Raw genomic sequence first — 22,103 nt, 5'->3', positions numbered from 1 at the left:
TCATTGCCAAGTAGATGACTAAGCCACCCGCGGCCATTCCCCGCATTTTCGCAAACGCGGAGGAAGAGCACGTGATATCTCTCCTCAGCGGGCGGCGCAACCCCCTCATTCTCCTCTAATTCTCCGCTCTCCCTGGATCTCACTGTCGACGCTCCCCATGAAAGATGGATAGTAACCGGCCTGCGCCTGGTCGCGTGAGGAAGAAGAGCACATCGGCCGCCCGCAAATCGCTGTCTTGCGAGTATTGCAGTCGCCCATTTGCGCGCCTGGAACACCTCCAGAGACATCTCCGCACACGTTGAGTTACCCTCCCCCCACCAACCCCTGAAGCCTCCTTTTCGGCCCCGTATGTGCATACTATGTTTGTCATCGTCATGACCTGACCTCCAGTTTTAGACACAAAAGAAAAGCCGTTTTCGTGCGAGATATGCTCCAAATCATTTGCGAGAAGGTGAATTGATTCTTATAATTGTCTGTTTCCTGGTCCCCTGGGGCTTGTCAAGTAGTAATTGGGTTACATGTTGATAGTGATCTCCTCGTCCGCCATGAGCGCCTAGTCCACCCCTCAGAGGGAAATGCGCATCACCGTGCCGAAAATAGGACAACTGCCGCTGCTGATGTATCCGCAACCCCCGCAGCCATACCCGCCCCACCTCCACCTCCGCCTCCATCCTCAAACCATGACAGCCACTTATTGAACCTGCCGCAGCCTGTGGCCACTAATTCACCTGCAGTAACCCACCCAAATATACCCGTCCATTCTGCTCAGATAGCAGAACCAGCCCAGTTCAACCCGTCGTGGGGGTATGACCTTAACCTCCTCTCGCACGCCGCAAGCCATGTTGCGCTCGAGGGCCAGCAGGAGACACTTGAGCCAATTCGCAAAACACCTGTGCAGGAAAAGCAAATAACTGGTAACTATGGCGTGGAGCCATCTCTACTGGACCTTGCGGATCTAGGGGACCCGGTCCAGGATTTCGGTGTCTTCCTAGAAAGCGTTGGTCTGTCATCCGATTGGGACTTGGGGATGTTTTCGACGGCAGGTGAAACGGAACCTATACTCCCTGGGGTAATACCACCCCCCTCTTTTGATCCAAAACACCCGATGAATCCTCCAAGATACAACAATGGAGACATTATAGGCGACCAGCGCACCTCCACAGAAGACGCTCCATCTTTTTCAAATTTTGGATCCCGCCTCCCCTCGCTCCAACCAGAGTCTCACGACCCGGAGGATCGTCTTGGGATCCCCGATGAAATCGCCCAGACTCGGCCGGCGTGGGATGTGTCAAATCAAGATAGGCAACTTTTCATTGCCCGACTAGAGGATTTCGCCCACGTACTTCCCAAAGGTTTTGTGCCTCCGTCAAGACATGCACTGTCTCGGTTTTTTGCTGGCTATATCAATGGCCTGAACGAACATCTTCCCTTCATCCATGTCCCAACACTTTCTGTGGCTAGATGCCCGCCTGAGCTAAGCCTCGCGCTAGCCGCTGCCGGCTCTCATTACAGGTTCGAAAATAATCGAGGAATCGATCTTTTTTACGCTTCTAAATCAATTCTTCTTGAACGACTTCGACGACGAGATTCTCGACGAGTGCCTCAAGTACCATGGGGATTTGGTGGACCCAGTCCTGGTGTTCATCGCTCCCGAGCCTCGTCCTCGATTTCTAATCCTGGTAGTAGCCCATTCCAGCAGCCATACATATCTGCTGTGGATGGTGCCACGTACCTTGGCGAAGATTCCGTTGCACAAATGGAAATCATCCGTACTTTCCTCCTCCTCACTGTATTTGCTTCATGGGAAAGACATCCCGAATTGCTACGCGAGATACTTGCGCTTCAAAGCACCCTTGCCAGGCTTGTTCGCGATCATGGCCTTGTCGAATCCACGCCAACATCGGACGGGATAAGCTGGGAAGATTGGGTTCACCGCGAAGCTGATAGGCGAACCAAGCTTATTGTTTATTGTTTTTTCAATCTCCATTCCATTATGTACAATATACCTCCGTTGATTTTGAATTCTGAGCTGAAGCTCAACATGCCGGGACCTGCTGAAGAATGGAAAGCACCCAATGCAGCTCAATGGCGCCGGTTGCACCGGTCCCGTGTTGAAGGGGATACTTCATTTCAAGAAGCTTTTATGAAGCTTTTTATCAAATCGCCGCAGTCGAATGGTGTTACGCCTATATCCCCATTGGGAAATTATGTTCTGATCCATGCAATAATTCAACAAATTTTCTTTGCCCGGCAGCTATGCCTATCATCCCCTCTGATGTCTGGCACTAGCTTACGACCCGAAGATCTTTCAGTCTTGGACTCTTCTCTGAGCGCATGGAAAGCTGGTTGGAGGCGAACTCCGGAATCAAGTATCGACCCTCAAAGCCCGGCCGGTCCGATCGCATTTACATCAACTGCTCTTCTCGGCTTAGCGTATATCAGGCTGCATCTGGATCTCGGCCCCTGCCGCAACCTTGTAACCCAAGACCCAGTTCAGATTGCACGGGCTCTTAAAGAGTCACCACCTGTCGTGCGGAACCCAAGGCTAACTATGGCGTTATTGCATTCCGCACATGCCCTCTCGATCCCAGTACGACTAGGGATAGATTTCGTTGCAAAGACTCATTCGTTTTTCTGGAGTATACAACATTCAATTTGCAGTCTCGAGTGCGCATTTCTGCTCAGCAGATGGCTTCTCGCAATTCCTGCCACTCAATCCGACCAGCGGCTATCCGACCATGAGCAAAAACTACTCTTGTGGGTAAAGAGCATGATGGAGGAGACAGATATGGTTTTCAATATGGCCAATACGGGCGAGCTGGACTTTATAAATGACCCACTCAAATTGAAGGAGCTTAGTATCGCCGTTGTTCGCGTATGGTCGAGAACTTTCAAAGGAAACACGAGCTGGCCCATCGTGGACCTCATCGGGTCGAGTTTAGAGGTCTATGCCGATTTGCTGGAGTCTTAGAAATGTCTCTACATACTCAAGTTACACATAAACAATCTCTTTCTACTTTCATTTATTCGATCTGGGTCATACCTTAGTTGTGATACCCAAAACACCCCGATGCCTACAGTCTATGGTTCTTGAATACTTCACGTTCGCCTACGCCTTTCTGAATAAATTTAACATGTGAACACCCAGAGAAGGTTTTACCTAATCGATTTGCTCTGCTGCTGGTTGACACTCTCTCAACTTACCCGTCTGATTGGGCGCGGCATCAAGTGCCGTCTTCCTCCCATACCGTCCGCTCTACCTACACCTCCTTCCCTCTTCTCGCCTAATTCTCTCGATTGACATGTCTCCTCTATTAATGGTCACGGCGCCTAGCGTTTTGCTTTAAGAGGCTATCTGGGTTGAGTATCTCCATCAACTTCTCTGAACGATATACTAAGATATCTCCCTCATTGTGCCACATCTCACATCTTCATTATTCAAGAAGCAAATAAACGAAGATGCGAGAAGCAATGCCTGCCTCTTAGCTGTCTGTGCACATTCTGAATTGACCTATTCTTCTTTTGATATATGGCATGGCATGTTCTCCCTTCCAAGAAACCTACCTCGTCCCGATCGGGCCTTTTATAAATCCGTTTCTTCCTACCTCACTAATATCGAATTTTTTTTGAATTTTTTTCTTGTTTCTTTTCTCCTTTTTTTTTTTTTTTTTTTTTTTTTTTTTTTTTTTTTTTTTTTTTTTATATATATATAGCATAATACCCCAAATATCTCCCTACCCAAAGGAACCGGGGATGACGAGAGCGAATTTTTCTCCCTTCTTATATATGCCTCTCAAAAGGAGTATAATGACGAGATGTGGTCAAGTGGAATTGACTGCAAACGAAAAAATGGACCCTGATATTTTCTCCATTATTGTTCCATTCCTATTATCTTTTTATATCTCTTATGGTATATTTTTATTCTCGCATGTTATTTATGGCCCGTTTGAATCGGCTGCTGCACGGCGGCCATAAAGAGAATTAGCTAGGAAAAGCCAAACGAAACAGTTGGATTTTGTTGGGGTCGGTTGAGTAAGGAAAAAGGGGCGATGTTATTTTGCTCTTCTCTTTCTTTTCCCCCCTTTCAAGGTGTTGGGTAAATTCCTTTTTCATTTCTTCTTTAACTACCATCCTTCTTATATTGCGTTAACTCCATGCTCAGCTTCCATCCTCCCTAACGAGGGGAATTTATATATATATATATATATATATATATATATATATTAATCCTTTCGCCACAGTAACAACGCCACCCTGACATATTTCATATGATTTAATAAACTACGGCTTTGGAGGAAAAGATGAATATCAGAAATGGCTGTAACATTTGTAAGGCATCTCAGGCTGCATAGTCTTCTCATGATTCATTCCATACAGAGCTCTACATGTTAAGTTGGACCGTCAAAAACCAACATAAGGGCAGTCATATCTTCGCTGCGAGGTGGGATATAAAGACCAATCACAAAAAACCTCTGCTAAAAAAGGTCCAATAAAAGGACTCATCCATCATCCATCATCATCGTCCCTGCTTTTGCCGTTGTTTCTTCCCATCCATCCTCAAAGCTACGCTCGTCGGCACAAACCTGAGGGCCGACATCGACTTTTCCAATTCTGCAATATCAGGCCCTTTGTCATTCGAGTTGCCATTGGAGTTAGATTTGCCCATGGTTGTTGCTGCGACTGTCCTTGAGGGAGCAGATTTCATGTGCATTGGTAATTGTATACTTCCTGCGGGGTTACCTAGGTTTGTGCGGATGGTGGTATCGTCGTTGATGCTGCTGTGGTCCGGTAGAGGCGCGACGTTACTAGGATTTTCTCCTCCTGTGGATTGAGACAGTTTCCGTCGTCTCAGGCGGTTTTCATGTTGTGTTGCGTTGGGTACTGAGACACGTCGGCGGTGGGTTGGTGCCATGCCTCCCCTGAGCATCGAGTTGTATTGATCGATACCAGTGACGACGATGGAGAAATTATAAAACTATTCAATTTTAGCGGCTTGTGGGGTTAGTTGACGAGTTTATTAGGGGAGGGAGGGGGCTTGAAGATTTAGAGTCGTCTTAACATTTTTCTATTTTTCTCCGTCTATTTTACGCATACGGTCCTGATAGAATAGGTGAAATGAAAGGGGGTAGATAGTAACTCACCCTCGGGAATTGATGCTTGTCGATAAGATGGAGTCTTCTTTTCTGACTTGTCGAGCATTTCCGATCACAACCTTCAACAAAACATGAGAACTACCCGTTCAGGTTAGTTTCAATAATCATTACAGTGCAGATTACGTGAGAATTAAAAAATGAAAATAAAATATAAAGTATCACCGTCTTTTCGCCCCGTTCCATACGCGAAGCAATGAGGGGATCGTGGAGCTCCTCGATGTGCAAAGTAAGAAAATGAGTAGTAGGGAAATTCTTCCCGCACTCCAAACACCGATTGGAATGCGCTTGCGCATAATGGACTTCGTAGTCTTCATACGTCGAAAATGAGATATGTTCCCTATGAGGAGGCAACGAGCAACGCATCACTTCCTGATCTCCATTCTGGTCGTCTAAATGGACCTGTTTCCCAGGGGGGGAAGTTTGGGGGCCCATGGCTGTAGACGGTATGTGAGAATCCACAGGCGAACCTGGCGGTTCAAATGCCAGAGACTCTTCTCGTGAGCGTTTGGCCATTGTTTAAAATGGAGAGAGATCTTAGTCTCTTAGTAACAGGTGGAAAACGGAAACAAGCAAGTACCGTGTTTATCGCTCGAATTAGGTGCCAATCCCCATGCCCTCTCTGAAGGGCGCTCCGACGACACAATGTGAGCACTCTTATTTACCACTGTGGCGGTTAATACGATCGATTTGGACGAATGCAAAGCCTGTTACTCAAGTTAACTGGCGTCGACTGAGATTGAAAGGGACTAAAAGAAGTATTGAGTAATTTTCAATCAGCAGAATACGGAGTGTATGACATGTTGATGCGCCAGCTACAGATCCATATGACGTAGACTCACGTGATGATAACGATGATGACTAAACCCAATGTACAATTATTTGAAATCAGATATTTCGATATTTGCCCCTCCTCCGTCTCTATACAAACGACTTTTCACTCACATTTCAGTTGAGTGATACCATAAAATTTAAGCAATCGACCGAAATTATACTGTCTCACCCGCCATGGCGCCACCAAAGTCCAAAAATGCCGTTGGACTGGGGAATAGTTTGATGAATGATCGTTTCGGGAAGGGAAAAGGTAGTGATCGCAAAAAAGCTTCCTATAGCGCTGCTGCTGTTCAACGGACTGGTCCAAACGGCGAAACCTATATTACGAACCCAAATGAGGAGGCATCATGGGTTAAAATGCGAAGTATCACCGAGCAAGGTGCTCTGGATGAGTTTCTCAGCACAGCAGAGCTTGCCGGCACGGATTTCACGGCCGAGAAACTGAATAATGTCAAAATCATACATACAGATCAGAGGAATCCTTATCTACTTTCTGCAGCTGATGAAAGGGCTGCAGTCAAGAAGCATCAACGGAATCGTGGCAGATTGACAGTTCCCCGTCGACCGCAATGGGACAAATCAACAACCCCACAACAGCTGGATAGAATGGAGCGGGAGAGTTTACTTGAATGGAGACGAGGGCTTGCAGAGTTACAAGAACACCAGGATCTACTATTGACTCCATTTGAGAGGAACCTGGAAGTTTGGAGGCAGTTGTGGAGAGTTATTGAGCGGTCAGACCTGGTCGTGCAAATTGTTGATGCGAGAAATCCCTTACTCTTCAGATCGGAGGACCTGGAAAAATACGTGAAGGAAGTTGATCCTCGGAAGCGGAACTTGTTATTGGTAAACAAGGCAGATATGATGACCGAGAAACAGAGAGAAATATGGGCGGATTATTTCGAAGAGCACGGTATCAATTACAAATTTTTCTCGGCCGCATTGGCCAAGGAGAGCCTCGAGGCGATGGAGTTGGCTAACAAAGACATGGACAAGGATGTCTCAGAGGAGGAGGAACTAGCTGATAATACAAAGAGGTTGAACATTGACGATGCAGAAGAGGATTCCAGCGAAGAGGAATCGGAGACTGATGAGGGTGGACCACTCCCCAACCTCCCTAGATCGCGCACGCAGATTCTTACGATTGACGAACTTGAGGAACTCTTCCTTACAGCTGCACCGCACATACAAAAAAACGAAGGGGAGAACGGGAAACCCAAACCAACGACTGTTGGTCTTGTCGGATATCCTAATGTTGGTAAATCCAGTACAATAAACGCCCTCCTTGGCGCGAAGAAAGTATCAGTATCTGCCACGCCGGGGAAAACCAAACACTTCCAAACACTCTATCTCTCACCAAATCTCCTCTTGTGTGATTGTCCCGGTCTGGTCTTCCCTAACTTTGCAACAACAAAAGCGGAACTTGTCGTAAATGGTGTTCTACCGATCGACCAGCTTCGCGAATTCTTGGGCCCGGCCGGTATTGTGGCCAAACGCATTCCAAAACCCTTCTTGGAAGCTGTGTATGGTTTTAAAATCAATATGCGACCTCTCGAAGAGGGAGGAACTGGAGTTCCCACGGCTTCCGAAGTTCTTCGTGCATATGCGCGCGCCCGAGGCTTCGCCACCACCGGTCTTGGCCAGCCTGACGAATCCCGCGCTGCAAGATACGTATTAAAAGACTATGTTAGCGGGAAACTCCTGTTCTGCCACCCTCCACCTACTTCCGAATCCGAAGTTGAAGCTGGGAAGAAACCGATCGACCCGGCGGAGTTCAACCGAGAATTATACGATATTTCCCATCTACCTCCAAAGAGACGTGACGCTCTCCTTAATCAGGGGTTAGCGCCCTCCTTGTCCGGCTATGATGAGTCGTCTAGCCACGCTGATACCGATGCCGACACGAACGACGACACCTTATCGCTCCCATCCTCTATCGTTTCTCACCCGCAGGGTGCTCGCTCGCGGAACCTGGACACTGGCTTCTTCTCGTCAGTTGGCTCAGGAGGAGCGGGACATGTTAAAATGCCCTTCAGTTACCAATATACTGAACAAGGTGCTATTCAGAGACAAAAGGAGCTTTCTGGTCGAAAACAAAGAATGATGGTTGCGTTAGAGAACGGGGTTGATCCTTCGGAGCTTAGCAGGGCTGGCAAGAAGCACTTTAAGGGTGGGAAGAGAAAGGAAATAGAACGAAGGAAGAAGGCATTATCTAAGACAGGGGAGGAGGATTTCTATTAGATGGTTGATATAACGTAGATGAGGGACAGCAAGCAGCCTTCTTACTATGGTTTTTATATTTTCTTCTAAGTGTACAAGTCCACTTTCGCTTCGCGAGTGTTCGTTTCTTTTGGATATACGAATGGATGAGGGTTAGATCTAAAACGGCGGGGTTAATGATTATACTTGCATTTTACTTAGTTATTAGCAATCCTATTTACATTCGTCACTATTAACATGATTATTGTTGCTATCAAAGCCCAATGGTATCTGCGTACATACGAGATGATGATTGTTTGTGAAAGTCGTTCGTGCGTGAATAACCCTTGGGATTTGTAAATAAGAAATCGTTCTTCTATCAAATTTGTCTATTATCTATTATTCATAAATCTATCCTGAAAGGTATTAGAAGTTAAATATATAATAGTATTTAAGCTGAGTTATGAATAGTATTTATGAACTTCAGTCTATATAGTTGTATATAGTCAAGAGCTGCTAACTCTATTAATTATATAAGAGATAGAAATAGAGATAAAGAATCTGTAAGAAGTGAGATTTCTTATATATCTTTCTCTCTTTAAGACTTTATCTGTGAAGTCTTTCACTGAGTAATTTCATAGAATTAGCTCAGTACTGTAATAATACTTACTAAAAACTCTTTATATTTATAAAAAATCTCAGTAAGAAAAAATCTCTTATTACTGTAAAGAGAAAAGAGTCTATTACTCAGTTTCATATTCTATGAAATTCTTTATAATCTGCAGATCTTTCTCTGACTATTATATAAATTCATCTTACATCTTTTATACAGAAGAGTTTTAGTTAACTCTTAATCATTTTTATAAGATTCTTATATAATTATTACATAGATTCATTCTACAGATAAATTACTCTCTATAAGATTACTCTTATTAAAGAGAAGTATTCATGAGTTAATCTTTTACTTATTCTTATAAATCATTATTTCTTAATACTGTAGAATTGTAAGAAATTTTTCATTCTTTTATTAACTCTATAGAATTATAGAATCAAGATATTTACAGTCTATAATCACTCTTTATAGTTATATAGAAAGATTCAGATCTGTAATTTATAATTACTTTTTATTTACTAGAGTAATCTAACTATTCTGTAGAATCACTTATAATATAAATAAACTTCTTTAGAGTAGTATAAATATCTCAGATTTATTTATAAAATCTTATCTTCTTTTTTCTTTTTCTATAATAGCTCTTATTTTTATAAACTGTAAGTATTCTTATTTATCTGTGAAGTGTTTTCACTTAGATAATAGAGAGAGAGTATTTCTAACAATATTTATATATTAATTCAAGAACTTCTTAAGAATAAAATTTTTTTAATTTTAATATCTTTATAAATAATATCTGACTACTACTAAGCTTTTCACAGATATTCTTATAACTTCTCTAATTACTTTTTACTAACTAATAAAGCAGAGATATTATTATTTATAATAGTATCTTTATCTCTTTCAACTCTGTCACTGTATCTGATTTTCAGATTAATAGCTAACTCTGTATCTTTCTCAGATTAGCTTCTGACTTTAAGTAGTATAGTCTCACTCTTTACTATAAATCTCTCTGTAAGTAATTTCTTACAGACTCTAGCTAATAGTTTCTGCAAAGCTCTCAGTGCTATTAGTATTCTTTACAGCTCTGTAGATCTATGATTATTCTCTCTCTATCTATACAATCTTTAATTAAATATATATAAATATATCTAGGTTTTCTATCAATGATTCTTATACTGCAGTGTATTTCTGTAATTTTATTATTAATAAGAGATAAGTTTCTGAGTATCTGTAAAATCTAAGTAATCAAGATAATGTAAATGTTATGAATTTATAATAAGAGTTAATTTAAATAGATAAGCTCTCTCTCTATATCTTAATTATTTTCAGACTGAATACTTTAGTATAACTGAGAGAGTAGATATAGCTTTGTAAGAGATATCTGATTATATATATAGATAATCAGTTTTCAAGATTCTGCTATAACTGTATATACTCTGATATTCAGCTTTTCTAAAGTCTGTATATTTCTGATGATCTTTATATTAAATATAATAATTGTCTATACTGTGAGTATAATACTCTCTATTTATTTAAAGAGAAGAATTAATAGTTACAGAGAAATTAAGTATTACAGATATTAAGAATATAAGTATAAGTTTTCTTTATTTTTTCTTTATTAATCTCTAAATTATGTTTATGATTCTGTTTTTATTTTCTTTATTTTTTCACTTTAATAAGAATATGATTTCTTCTTCTCTTTGTATACACTGTGAACTGTTTATCTCAGTAGAAACTCATTATTTTATAGACTAGAGTTTATAAATAACAGTATTAATATCTTTATTATAATCAGATTCTTAGTGAAGATTATATTATTCTAACTTATTAGAATTTATAATATAAAAGTTATATCTCAGCTTCTGCAGATATCTTATCTATCTAAATAATTTTCAAGTGAACTTATTTATCTTATTAGAATACTCTTATCACTGAATCTTAAATCAGAGTTTATAATCTTATTTCTCTAAGTTAATAATTTCTTTAATCTGATATTCTCTTTCACTCTTTAGTACTTTATAAATAGAGTGATGAGTCACAGAGTTCTCTTCTAAGAATTTCTTATATTTACAGAGTAAAGAGATATAAAAAACATTATATATCTATAACTCAGATAATAGTTTTAATCTATAGAACTATAAGCTAATTTTCTTCATAATCTTATAAGACTCTGTCTGTAAGAGATTCAGCTTCTTACTAGATCTCTATATAATAATATTTTCTAAACTTAGTCAGACTTTATTATCTTTCTTAAAACTCTTTATAATATACTTAAAGTTATAGTATCTTTTCTGATACTCTTGAATCTTTCTCAAGAATTCACAGACTTTCTTCTAAATATTCTGAATTCTCTCAGCTTATTCACAGATATTATCACACTTTATAATATACTCTCACAGATTTATCAAGATTATCTGTGAATAAGTCTTAGTAAGTATTTCAAAGAGAGTTTTATCTATACTAACATACTTTAAGTTATTATATATACACTTTATAAGTGATAACTAATGTACTCAGTTATTCCAATTATAATTGACAAAGTACTGCAGATACTATTTTAATATACTTATTAAGTGTGGCAGGCTGCGCCCGATCAATTATATAGACTATTTCATTACACTTCATAGATTCTTCCATTCCTGATCACCGATTCTCGGCCGCTACGAACGCGCGTAACATACACTCCGATTCTCGGCCATTCCCGATTGCCGATTCTCAGCTGCTATGAACGCGCATATATTCTTCCACTCTGAAGCTCCACTGCATACATCATCACATATGTGTATAAATATTCATCTTAATCACTGATTCTTGCACTTTCTCTTTCTTTCCTTCTTTAACATTTTTATCTTTATTAAATAAGACCTATCAATATAATATCAATCTATTCAGTGTAGGCCTCTTATACTATAAAAACATTTATTATCTTCTCATTAGAAATGATTATTCATTGAGAAATATCTGAATGTGTAACAACATGTAAGAAATAGAGAAGTAGTTAAATAGTTAAGTGAATACTGAGTCTCTAGATAGAAGCTTACTTATCAGTCACTCTGACTCTGTAACAAGATCTTATGAAAAGAGTAAGATTTTATAAAGAGAATGTCAGTGAAAGATCTGAGAGTTCTGACACTTAAGATATATAAGATATTTATATAATTACATATCTGATAATCAATATAATCATGTTTAATAATAATATGAAACTCTCAAGTATGAGTATAGAGATAATATCACAGTGACTCTGAGTAATGTTAAAATTATAACAGTAATAGATAGCAGACATGCATGTGACTCAATAACTTCAATACAAAGAGATTTAATAATTAACTCATATGATTTCAATATCTACAGAATTGAATATAAAAGTGCTGAAAGAATGCTTAGATACTTCTGTATATTTTAATACTTTCAATCTCACTCTCTACTTATTATGAAGAATGAAAATACTTATGAAACTGAGTGTAGATGAAGATTTCATCAGTTTATTAATTAATTAAGATTGATATATTAATGAACAATTAAAGAATTATATGAAACAGAAGTTTTATTCATGAATAAAAGTATGTGAATTAGTATTGAGAATATCTGATAATATTATGAAATATCTTGATATTCTGTTCTGAGACACTGCTATGCAATAGAAAGTATTAGATTAATTACAGAGTATCTAACAGAGAAATACTTCTCTTATAACATTCATCTCTGACTTCAACATCAAGATTCTAGAAGTAGATAATCAATCTTAGAAGAATTGAATGAAGATTAGCATGCTTAAGAAGACATTGACTTTCAAACTCTTACAGACTCTTATAAGTGTAGATAAAGACCAGACTTATAAAGACTTCTGCACACAGCTTTAAACATTGAATAATTATCTTATCAAGCTCAAGAGTATATAAAACAGTGATAGAATATATTACATCTCAGTCACTTATATATCTGCACTGAAGAACAACAATGATGCAGATGTTATAAACTGAATAGATTTAAATGTCTATATATAAATAAGAGTTTTCACTGTTTAAACAGGCTTCTGAGTCTCTGTAACGTGGCGGAACTGAAGCAGTGACTAGTCAGTGATGTCATGTAGAGATAGTTGTTGAGAAGCTGTATAAGTGAGCTTAACTATCTTACTTGAATAGCGAGCTTGTAGGCTACAGAGTTATTGCAAGAATATCACAGATATGATACTTAGTATACTAAGAAGATTGTATAAGATATGCAGTAACTCTCATATATATTTCAGTAGAAGAAAAACAAATCACTGACTTCTTTCATGAGAAGTCAGTATCTAGCTATTCTATATAGATAATGAGCAGATACCTTCTCTCATTTCATAAGTGAGAATAGCTGAAGTGATATCTCAGCAGCATCTCACTATCAAGAAAAAGTAATCTGCTGATCTCATATAGAAGTAGAGTTCTTATATTCATTAATCAGATCTTTCTATAATATATTTAAATAATGTCATAGAGTGATTGAAAACCAGTTCAGATGAAATGAAATCATTCATATAAAAGTGATGAGCTATATGAAACTACAACAGAGTCTTAGCACAGTCAGAAGTATGATAATACTCTTCTCTTTAAAAGCATAGTCTCTATGCTTTTAAAATTACTGAATTAGAAATTATCTTTGTTATATAGCAACAGTTATCAACTGATTGACAGTGTATGTGCTGTATATGATATAAAGAAATAGATGAGTTTTTCTGCTGACTGTGTAGATCTTTCTTTACTCATCTTCATTCAAATTAAATATGTGATAAGTGAGTTTCTTATATATTAATTTGAAATGTGAAAAACATAGTTAATAAGTGACTTACAGATCTCTCATCATATTTCATTCTATATATGAAATTCCCTGCAAAAGTGATGTATTTTAGAGATAAAGCTAATAGTAGTGACAGGATTTTTCAAAAAGATCTCTCTCTCTATGAAATATTTTTCTTTCTCTCTCTCTCAATTACAACAGTGAGTGTATAAGAGTATTATTCTTGAAGAATAATAAAGGACTTATTCTGATGTTTTCTAGTGAATAAATGTCTTCATGATGCAGTGACAGTCTCTGTGACTGTTAAGAAAGCTTAGTTAAAGGCAGAGATAGTAGTGTCACTGAGCTGCAGAAGCACTGCTCTCATTTTCATATCTTCTTCTTCTTCTTCTACTTCTTTTACAGTCATAGTGATAGTTACTATACCTTGCAGTGAGATGTCATCTCTTCTGCTGATCAGTTCATCTATGTCTGGTTCTTCTTCTGCTTCTCTCACTGCCATTGTGACACCACCTCCTTCCCCAGTTAATACAGTGACATATGACCCTATGTGATCATTTGAAGAGAACTCTGAGAAGAGCTTGATTTCAGAAACAGTGACTCTGAGAAGTCTAATTCATAGTTTCTCTTCTATAGCATGTCTGAGCTCTGTTCAGACTACTGCTGAGTTAAGTCTGCAGAATTCTGTGATTTCTTTATCTTCTTTCTGTAAGAAGGCTTCAGTGCAGTCTCTGACTGGCACTGCTACTTATCTACACTGTATTAAGCAGCTGAAGAAGAAGGGGATTTTATATATCTATTTCTTCTCTCACTCTCATTGTTTCTGTTATACTTGTAATAATGACTTCTATCTCTCTGTAAGTATTATCTACTCTACAAGAAGACATTATATTGACTCTGATAAGAAGCTCAGATGCTCAAGCAGTACAGAGTAAGAATCTCAGAGCTTCAAGTATTGATAGATTCTGTCAAGACTGAGAAGATCTCTCTTACTTATCTATAAAAGAAGATGAAAGCATGAGTCTCTAAGATGAAAAAATATCTCAGAATGACTGATCTCAAGAAGAGATCAGTTAGTGTCACTGTTGAAAGTATTACAGAGATTAATCACTAATTGAAGAGAATCTTACTTCAGTTAGAATAGATGACTGAGATGCTTTGTAAGTTAATAAGTTAATATTTTATATATTTCTCATGCTCTTCTACAGTATCACAGCACTAACTTCTCAACAGACAAAGATGCTAGTGCTGAAGACTTCAACAGTGAAGAATGAGTTTGATAAGAGTGTGATTATTGATAAGTAAGCTCTGATTTCTCTTTTTACTTTTTCAGCAGGCTGTAGCTCTATTAGAATAACAGTAGTCTGTGAGTTAATAATATTAATCTTTTTATTAATTTCTAATATTTCTTTTCTCTAACTGCTTCAGGAATTTTACACTTGTGTAGTCTTATTACACTTCTAAAAAACTCTTTGAGAGAAAATAGAAGAAGAGTGTTACAGAGCTTATAAGACATCAGCTCATCATTATAAGATTATCTCTAAAAAACTCTTTAGAAAAAATAAGAAGTCTTAAGCAGTATTTCTTACTCAATATCTCTGATGTGTAATGAGATAATCTCTACTAGCTGTCTCATAGCTTACAATCTCTTTCTCAGCATTTTTCAAATACTCAAGCAGTTCTCATGAATTCTCTGATAATGAATATTCTTCTCATTTCACAAGATATTGAAGCTTGCTGTAATGTGTTCACTTATTCAATATTTTCTTCATAAGATATTCAGTATTGTTCTTAATCTTGATATTATTCAGTCAAGACAGCTTCACTCTGAAGTATTACTTATAGAGCTTTAAATAGAAAATGTAAAAAACAGAATGAATTGATTTCAATTCTGTGAGTAATTTCAACTCATATATCTACTTACTCATCACTCTTATTATCAGGAAAGATTCTAGTCACTACTCACTGAGCTTCTTACATAGTCTCATTGTCTTGATATTCTTTACTGAAAGTAGTACTTAATTCTCTATCAAGAACTTTATTGAAAGATGTTTTTAATTATAGTATTTCATCTGCTACTTCTGAGCATGATGAATACTTTTCATCATCTTCTCATGAATTTTGTTCAAAAGTTTCAATCTCACTTTTACTTCTGACACTGAGAGATACTTCATTCTCTGTATCTGTTTAACATTCTGACTGTCTATTTCTCTCTTTGAAATGTTATTCACAACATCACTGAGTAATGAAGGATTATATTTATAACAAGCATAGAAAGAAGATATCTTTAAGATTATATTCTTTGCATTATTATATATGAATTCAGTAGTCAGAAGATATTTGAGCTAATCATTCTAATAATATAAACAGAACACTTGAAGATACTGCTCTAGTGTCTGATTCTGGTATTCAGTCTGATCATCAGTCTGCAGATGAAATATGATACTGAGAAGACATCTTATTATAAAGTGATAGCAAAAAGCTGATCAGTATTTGCTGATGAAGAGAGATTCTTGATCTGTTATCAATGATTTCAGAGCACTGTGATTATAAATGATGATATCTAAAAACAGGTCAGTCAATTCAGAGACTTTAATCTTTTTATAAATAGAAATATATCTGATCATCTTTGTGAAGCAGTTAATAATAACTAAAATTGAGTTATATTCTTTGACTCTTGTCAACTTCAGCAGGTCAACTATGAAATTCATTGATAGATTCTATCATAAGCTCTTTGAAACAGACAGTGATGTCAACTCATTATATTACTTATATCACAGAATCTTTATTCTTTAACAGACATTATAAGTCTCAATATACTCTTTGACATCTGTCTGAAGCTTGTCTTAAATATATTTATATTTTAGAAGCTTCTCAGTCTTCTCTAATCTGAAGTGCTCTGTATGAGAATTATTATAATGAATTCTTAATAACTTCTAGCACACTGCTCTACTACAAGAGACAAAGACTGAATTATTCAGTAGTAGAAGTTCACATTCTTCTAGTTATCAGTGACTTAATTTCTTAGTGATACTGTCTCACTCAGAGTCTGTCTCTTTCAAGTTCAAATTAGATTCTTTCTTCTTCAACTTCTGAATTCAAGCTACAGTAGAGGCATCTCTCTTCTATAACTTATTAATAAATTTTAAAAGTAGTCAGATTGAAAGATTGTAGACTGTTTCATTCTTTACTAATTCAATAATTATAAGATATGATATAAGAAGCTTATAATCTTCAGTATCAGTTCTCTGTGAGAATCTGAGTTTTCTTTCATCTTCTATGCTGAGTCATGCAGCTGTCTCTTCAGTGTCATTTTCAAGCTTCAGAGAATCTTAACCCTCTGCAGTCAGCTTCTTCTGCAGTGATGACAGAGATTCTTTTATAGAATTCTTCTCTGCATCAATAATATTATAATTGAGCTGTTTAAATAGTATATTAATGAGATTAAGCTGATCTGAATGATATCAGATATAGAAATCATACTCTGAAAGCAGCTTCACTCATCTGACTTGATGTTCTGTCAAGCTCTTTGTTATCAAGAAGTAACACAGATTTGCATAATCAGTGAGAACTTACACTGAGTACTTACTACTCTGAAGATAATGTTATCAGATCTTAAAGAATTTAACAATTACTAATATCTTTTAATTATGAGTATCATATCTTCTCTGTGTAAGTGATAACTTCTTAAAGAAGAAGATCACTGATCTTCATTCACAGTGTCTTATAGACTCTGTGAAAAAGTCTTCTCTTACAGATAATTCATTGCCTGTTTTCTCAGAGATAATTATTCTCTGATTCTTTCAATGTTGAAAGATCTCTGATGTCAACTGTAAAAAGATTTCACAGATTTCATTCTCAGATATGTCAGTCTCACACTGACTGAGTAAGTCAGAATTAAAATGATTCAGTATCATGATATCTGTGAAAGCTTGTTTCAATTCTGTAAATACCTGCACAGTGTCTTAAGTGAGAATAAACAGTCTCATTTTTCTGTCTTTCACACTTTTCTTTAACAGATCTGTAAGAGGGACAGTAATTCATGAATATACATAGATGAATTATCTGTAGAAATTCACAAATTCTAGAAACATCTGTATCTCGCAGTACATCTGCAGTGCTGGCCAGTTCTTAATGACAGAGACTCAGCTTCTGTTCATTGAAATGTCATTCATCTCAATAATATAATCTAAGAAATCAATCTCCTGTATATAGAATGAGTATTTTTCAGTGTTTACATAGAGTTGATGCTGTCTTAAGCAACTCAACACTTCTCAAACATGAGTATCATATTCTTTCTCTGTTTTTGAGAAGATTAGAATGTCATTCAAGTATACTATGCAGAAGACATTGACAAGGCCCTGCAGTGTCTCATTTATATAGATCTGAAAGATAGCTGAAGTGTTACAAAGATCAAAAGATAAAACAAGATATTTAAAATTACTATACTTAGTATGAAAAGTCATTTTTTAAATATCATCTTCATTAACTCTGATTCTATGATAGACATTCTATATATCAATCTTTGAGAACATCTTTGCTTCAGATAATCAATTGATTATCTTGTCAATTAACAGTAATGAATAGCAATTCTTAACTGTCATCTTATTAAGACCTCTGTAGTCTATGTATAGATGTAGTCTATCATTCTTCTTGAGTATAAAGAGTATAGATGCCTCTGCTGAACTCTTTGATGAATATATTCAGTTCTTTGATTGTGCTTCTTCAAGATATTTATGCAGAATATTCAATTTCTTTACAGACAAGTTGTAAAGAAGTCTGTACAGTGCTATTACACTGTCTTTAAGACAAATCTTATATTATATCTTGATATCAGGAAACTTCACTGCTTTTCTTTCTGAAAAGACATTCTTAAAATCTGTAAAGAGATGTTGTGTATGTCTGTCTTCAATAACAGATACTGCTGCTAATCTTGCAGTGAGAATGATAACTTCTTTATCTGTCTTCAAGTCTCAATCACCTGTTACACAGTATATTGACTCAATCTTTTTCTTAAAATTCTTCTGATGAAACTCTTCAGATTTCTCTATTACTGTCTCTTTATCAGTGAGGTAATATTATCATATCTGAGTGACTCAGTTAATGAGAGAATTGTTTTCTCTCAATTATAGAAGATCTAGAATGATGTTCTCATCTATGATATTAACTATGTGAAGAAGTAGACTACTCTTCTTGAAGATTTCTTCTAAGTCTGTGATCACACACTTTGCCTGAATTATGTTAAAATGATGACATTTCATTTTATCAGTAAATTTCATATGATCTGATGAATTTATCTTCTTTCAATTCTTTATCAAAGAAAAGAAATAGAATATGAAGTTAGTATCTATTTCAGAGTTAAGTAGATATCTCACTGATATCTTCTTATTCAGAGTATGCATTGTGATCATAATATAAACTTAAAGATATGAGAATTGTCAATTCTTGTCTTTCTCTTCTTTATCTTTCACAGATATGTTTGTCAGAAGAGAAGTTAACTTTAAGAAGATATCTTCTCAGTTTCTTCTCTTCTTCAGCTTCTTGTAATCATTGATATAGTGATCATCAGCTCTGCAGTTAAAACAGAGATCTTTATTAAATCTTTTTTAATATTTCTTCACAGTGAGTGAAGAATCAGAATACTTGAAATTCTTCTTTACTTTCTCTACACTGAAGCTGTCACAGTGCTGTTTAGATCTTATCATTGATTATTTAGAAGAGATCTTATTAGTCTTTTTCTCAGAGAATTGATTATTGAAATAGATTCAGAAAGCCAGGTTGACAAGCTCAGTATAATTGATTAATAAACTCTGATATTATGATATTATTATTCACATCTTATGAGTCAGCTTCACAAGATACAGCTGTGTTTTTAATTGATTCAAATTATCAGTTAATTTCTCTCAATATTCTTCAAATCTTGTATTGAAATCAGAAGAATTTTCATTATCTTATTAATATAATAAGTTGAATCACTGTGCTGCTGTGAAGCTGCAGTTATGATGATCTTCAATTTGATTCAGTAGAAAGTTCTTGAATTCTTCTCAAGTTATAATAGTATTGATACACTCAAGCTCTCTCTTCTTGATAACTCAAGTAGTCATAGAGATGCCTTCAAGAAGGTTGACAGTGTATATTACTCATATCTCATGAGTATTATACTAGCTCAGATTAAGGCGGAATTTTCATTCAAGAATATGAATAAAGCTGTGAAATTCAGACAAGATGTTTCTCTTATATCTTAGAGAATCTTCAATCTTAATCTCTCTATCTTCATGATAGATGTAGATGTGTAGAGGCCGCGGCGGTGGCAGAACAGTTGAGAAGCTCATGTTAAAATGTACAGCAGGTTCAGAAATCTCAGATTTCTGCTAAGATAGAGATGTACACACTCTAGAGAATGATATAGTATTTCTCTCAGAGAGTGAGATCAGATCAGTCTCAGTGCAGGTGTATAAGATTATATCAGTCTGTTAGAGCTTGACTGATTTAAACTTGTAATCAGATTAAGTGATTTGAATTATAATATAATAAAACTAAAGCAGTGACTAGTCAGCAGTGTTATATAGAGATAGTTGTTAAAAAGCTGTATAAGTGAGCTTGACTATCTTGCTTAAATAGTGAGCTTGTAGACTACAGAGTTATTATGAGAATATCACAGATATGATACTTAGTATACTAAGAAGATTGTATGAGATACACAGTAACTCTTATATATATTTCAATAGAAGAAAAATGAATCACTGACTTCTTTTATAAGAAGCCAGTATCTAGCTATTCTATATAGACAATGAACAGATACCTTCTCTCATTTCATGAGCAAGGATAGTCAGAGTGATATCTCAGTGATGCCTCACTATCAAGAAAAAGTAATCTGCTGACCTTGTATAGAAGTGGGGTTCTCATATCCATCAATCGAATATTTCTATGATATATTCAAATGATGTCATAGAGCAGTTGAAAACCAGTTCAGACAGGATGAAATCATCCGCATGAAAGTAATGAGCCGTGTGAAACCACAACGGGGCCTTGGCGCGGCCGGGAGCGTGACAGTCTCTGAGATCACTTCTGAAGAAGTCATTAATCAATGTCAATTTAAAGTGTGTATCAACTGTAACTGATTAGAACACATTGCTTTTAACTGCTGATTAATCTATATATCTTCATACTTAAGAGAAAGATCAGTGTCTTCTTGTTTAAAGAATGAATCAGTGTCTGTTCACATCAATTATGTTATATTAGAGAAAGATTCAGAAGATAACTATAAGAATGTCTCAGTGAAACAGAGAAAAGATTAGCTTCTGTTCAAATTCATAAACAGAAGCTTGAAGAGATTGAATGACAATAATTTGAAGAGAAGATGACAATGAATACAATTCTTATATCTACTATGATTGATAATATATATAATATGAAAGCTATGATAAACAGTGATCTATGTTACTATGCAATAATAAAATCTTCAGTTGTAAGATATTATAATCTTCAGTATATTCTCTTATTAAAACCCTGACTTCTTGCAGAATTTAATAATCTAAAAGACATTTGTATCTGTTACATAATGAAGCTGATCATAGATGTGAGAGAATATCAATGTGAAGATGTCTATGTATATGAAGTTAATAATCTTGATTATAATCTTATATTAGAACTTGTCTGACTATCTGAACAAGGCATTTTATTAAATACTTAAAACAGAAGCTTGATATTCTCTAATAATGATAGAGTTCATAAAGATGATATTCACAAGATCATGAACCTGACACAGATCTCTGTCAATGTGTATAAAATGCTCTGAAAAAGAAGTCACTAATAGCAGAATTATATGACAATCTATTCTGTCAGTCTGATTAATATTAAAAAGGCTCTAGAAAAGTTATTCTGTTGTTACAATAATAGATTCTTATATAAAACTCTCTCAATAATATCATAAATATCTAGATGTCTTCTGATAAGATAATATTATAAATATACCTCTCTTACAAGATTCTGAAGTGAATCACAGTATCAAGTTAGAGAAGAAGAATGATAAGAATCTTGAACTGTTATAAGACTCTCTTTATAATATGTTCTGAGATGAACTTCTTCTTCTTTGAAAGACACTTAATAATCTGTTAAATAAAGAATTCATACATATTAATAACTCTTCTGCTAGAGCCTCTATTCTCTTTACAAAGAAATCAGATAAAGAACTTTGATTCTGTGTAAACTACTGAGATCTGAACAGATTGATAAAGAAAGATTGATATTTCTTATCTCGCATCAATGAAACTCTAGCATGGATCAGATGAGCTCAATAGTTTATAAAACTAGATATTATTATCATGTTTTATAAGATTTATATCACTGAAGAAGATGAATGACTTACAGTATTTCAAACATGTTATAGCCTCTTTAAATGAATAGTTACACTCTTTGAACTGACTAATACTCTCAGTACATTTCAGAAGTATATCAACTGAGTACTCTGAGATTTTCTTGATAAGTTTGTATCTGCTTATCTAGATAATATCCTCATCTTCACTGATAAA

The 22,103-nt window shown here is 36.0% G+C and overlaps 3 protein-coding genes across 4 annotated transcripts; 2 read left to right on the top strand and 1 right to left on the bottom strand.

Annotated features, from left to right (window-relative positions):
* Positions 1–65: 65 nt before the first annotated feature.
* On the top strand, positions 66–3,654 carry BDCG_02221 (regulatory protein). Its single transcript, XM_045417772.1, has 3 exons — positions 66–297; positions 397–451; positions 529–3,654. The coding sequence occupies exons 1-3, from the start codon at positions 165–167 to the stop codon at positions 2,969–2,971; spliced, it is 2,631 nt and encodes an 876-aa protein (XP_045274502.1). The 5' UTR covers positions 66–164; the 3' UTR covers positions 2,972–3,654.
* Positions 3,655–4,244: 590 nt separating this feature from the next.
* On the bottom strand, positions 4,245–5,916 carry BDCG_02220. Of its 2 annotated transcripts, XM_045417771.1 has the most exons (4): positions 5,731–5,914; positions 5,316–5,620; positions 5,142–5,231; positions 4,303–4,975 (listed from the first exon to the last, which is right to left on the bottom strand). In XM_045417771.1, the coding sequence occupies exons 2-4, from the start codon at positions 5,583–5,585 to the stop codon at positions 4,517–4,519; spliced, it is 819 nt and encodes a 272-aa protein (XP_045279945.1). In that variant the 5' UTR covers positions 5,586–5,620; positions 5,731–5,914; the 3' UTR covers positions 4,303–4,516. The 2 variants fall into 2 exon arrangements, with proteins under 2 accessions (XP_045274501.1, XP_045279945.1); XM_045417770.1 differs by having other exon boundaries at positions 4,245–4,975; positions 5,316–5,916.
* Positions 5,917–6,050: 134 nt separating this feature from the next.
* Positions 6,051–8,638, top strand: BDCG_02219 (ribosome biogenesis GTPase Lsg1). The gene has a single exon (XM_045417769.1). It carries the CDS (start codon positions 6,159–6,161, stop codon positions 8,223–8,225), a length of 2,067 nt encoding a protein of 688 aa, XP_045274500.1. The 5' UTR covers positions 6,051–6,158; the 3' UTR covers positions 8,226–8,638.
* Positions 8,639–22,103: the final 13,465 nt, after the last annotated feature.

The sequence above is a fragment of the Blastomyces dermatitidis genome (genome assembly GCF_000003525.1).
Source record: "Blastomyces dermatitidis ER-3 genomic scaffold supercont1.2, whole genome shotgun sequence".
Lineage (NCBI taxonomy): Eukaryota > Fungi > Ascomycota > Eurotiomycetes > Onygenales > Ajellomycetaceae > Blastomyces > Blastomyces dermatitidis.
Note: the sequence above shows the minus strand (reverse complement) of the source record. Positions and strands in the feature narration are given on the sequence as shown.

Bases quoted from the DNA above. Each gene is read 5' to 3' on its own strand.
- BDCG_02220 (XM_045417770.1), bottom strand. From the start codon at position 5,666: ATGGCCAAACGCTCACGAGAAGAGTCTCTGGCATTTGAACCGCCAGGT. The intron at 5,232-5,315 runs GTGATACTTTAT...CTGAACGGGTAG, and splicing joins TGGAACGGGGCGAAAAGACG to TTCTCATGTTTTGTTGAAGG. The intron at 4,976-5,141 runs GTGAGTTACTAT...AAAATTGAATAG, and splicing joins ACAAGCATCAATTCCCGAGG to TTTTATAATTTCTCCATCGT.
- BDCG_02221 (XM_045417772.1), top strand. From the start codon at position 165: ATGGATAGTAACCGGCCTGCGCCTGGTCGCGTGAGGAAGAAGAGCACA. The intron at 298-396 runs GTTGAGTTACCC...CTCCAGTTTTAG, and splicing joins CCAGAGACATCTCCGCACAC to ACACAAAAGAAAAGCCGTTT. The intron at 452-528 runs GTGAATTGATTC...ACATGTTGATAG, and splicing joins TCCAAATCATTTGCGAGAAG to TGATCTCCTCGTCCGCCATG.
- BDCG_02219 (XM_045417769.1), top strand. From the start codon at position 6,159: ATGGCGCCACCAAAGTCCAAAAATGCCGTTGGACTGGGGAATAGTTTG.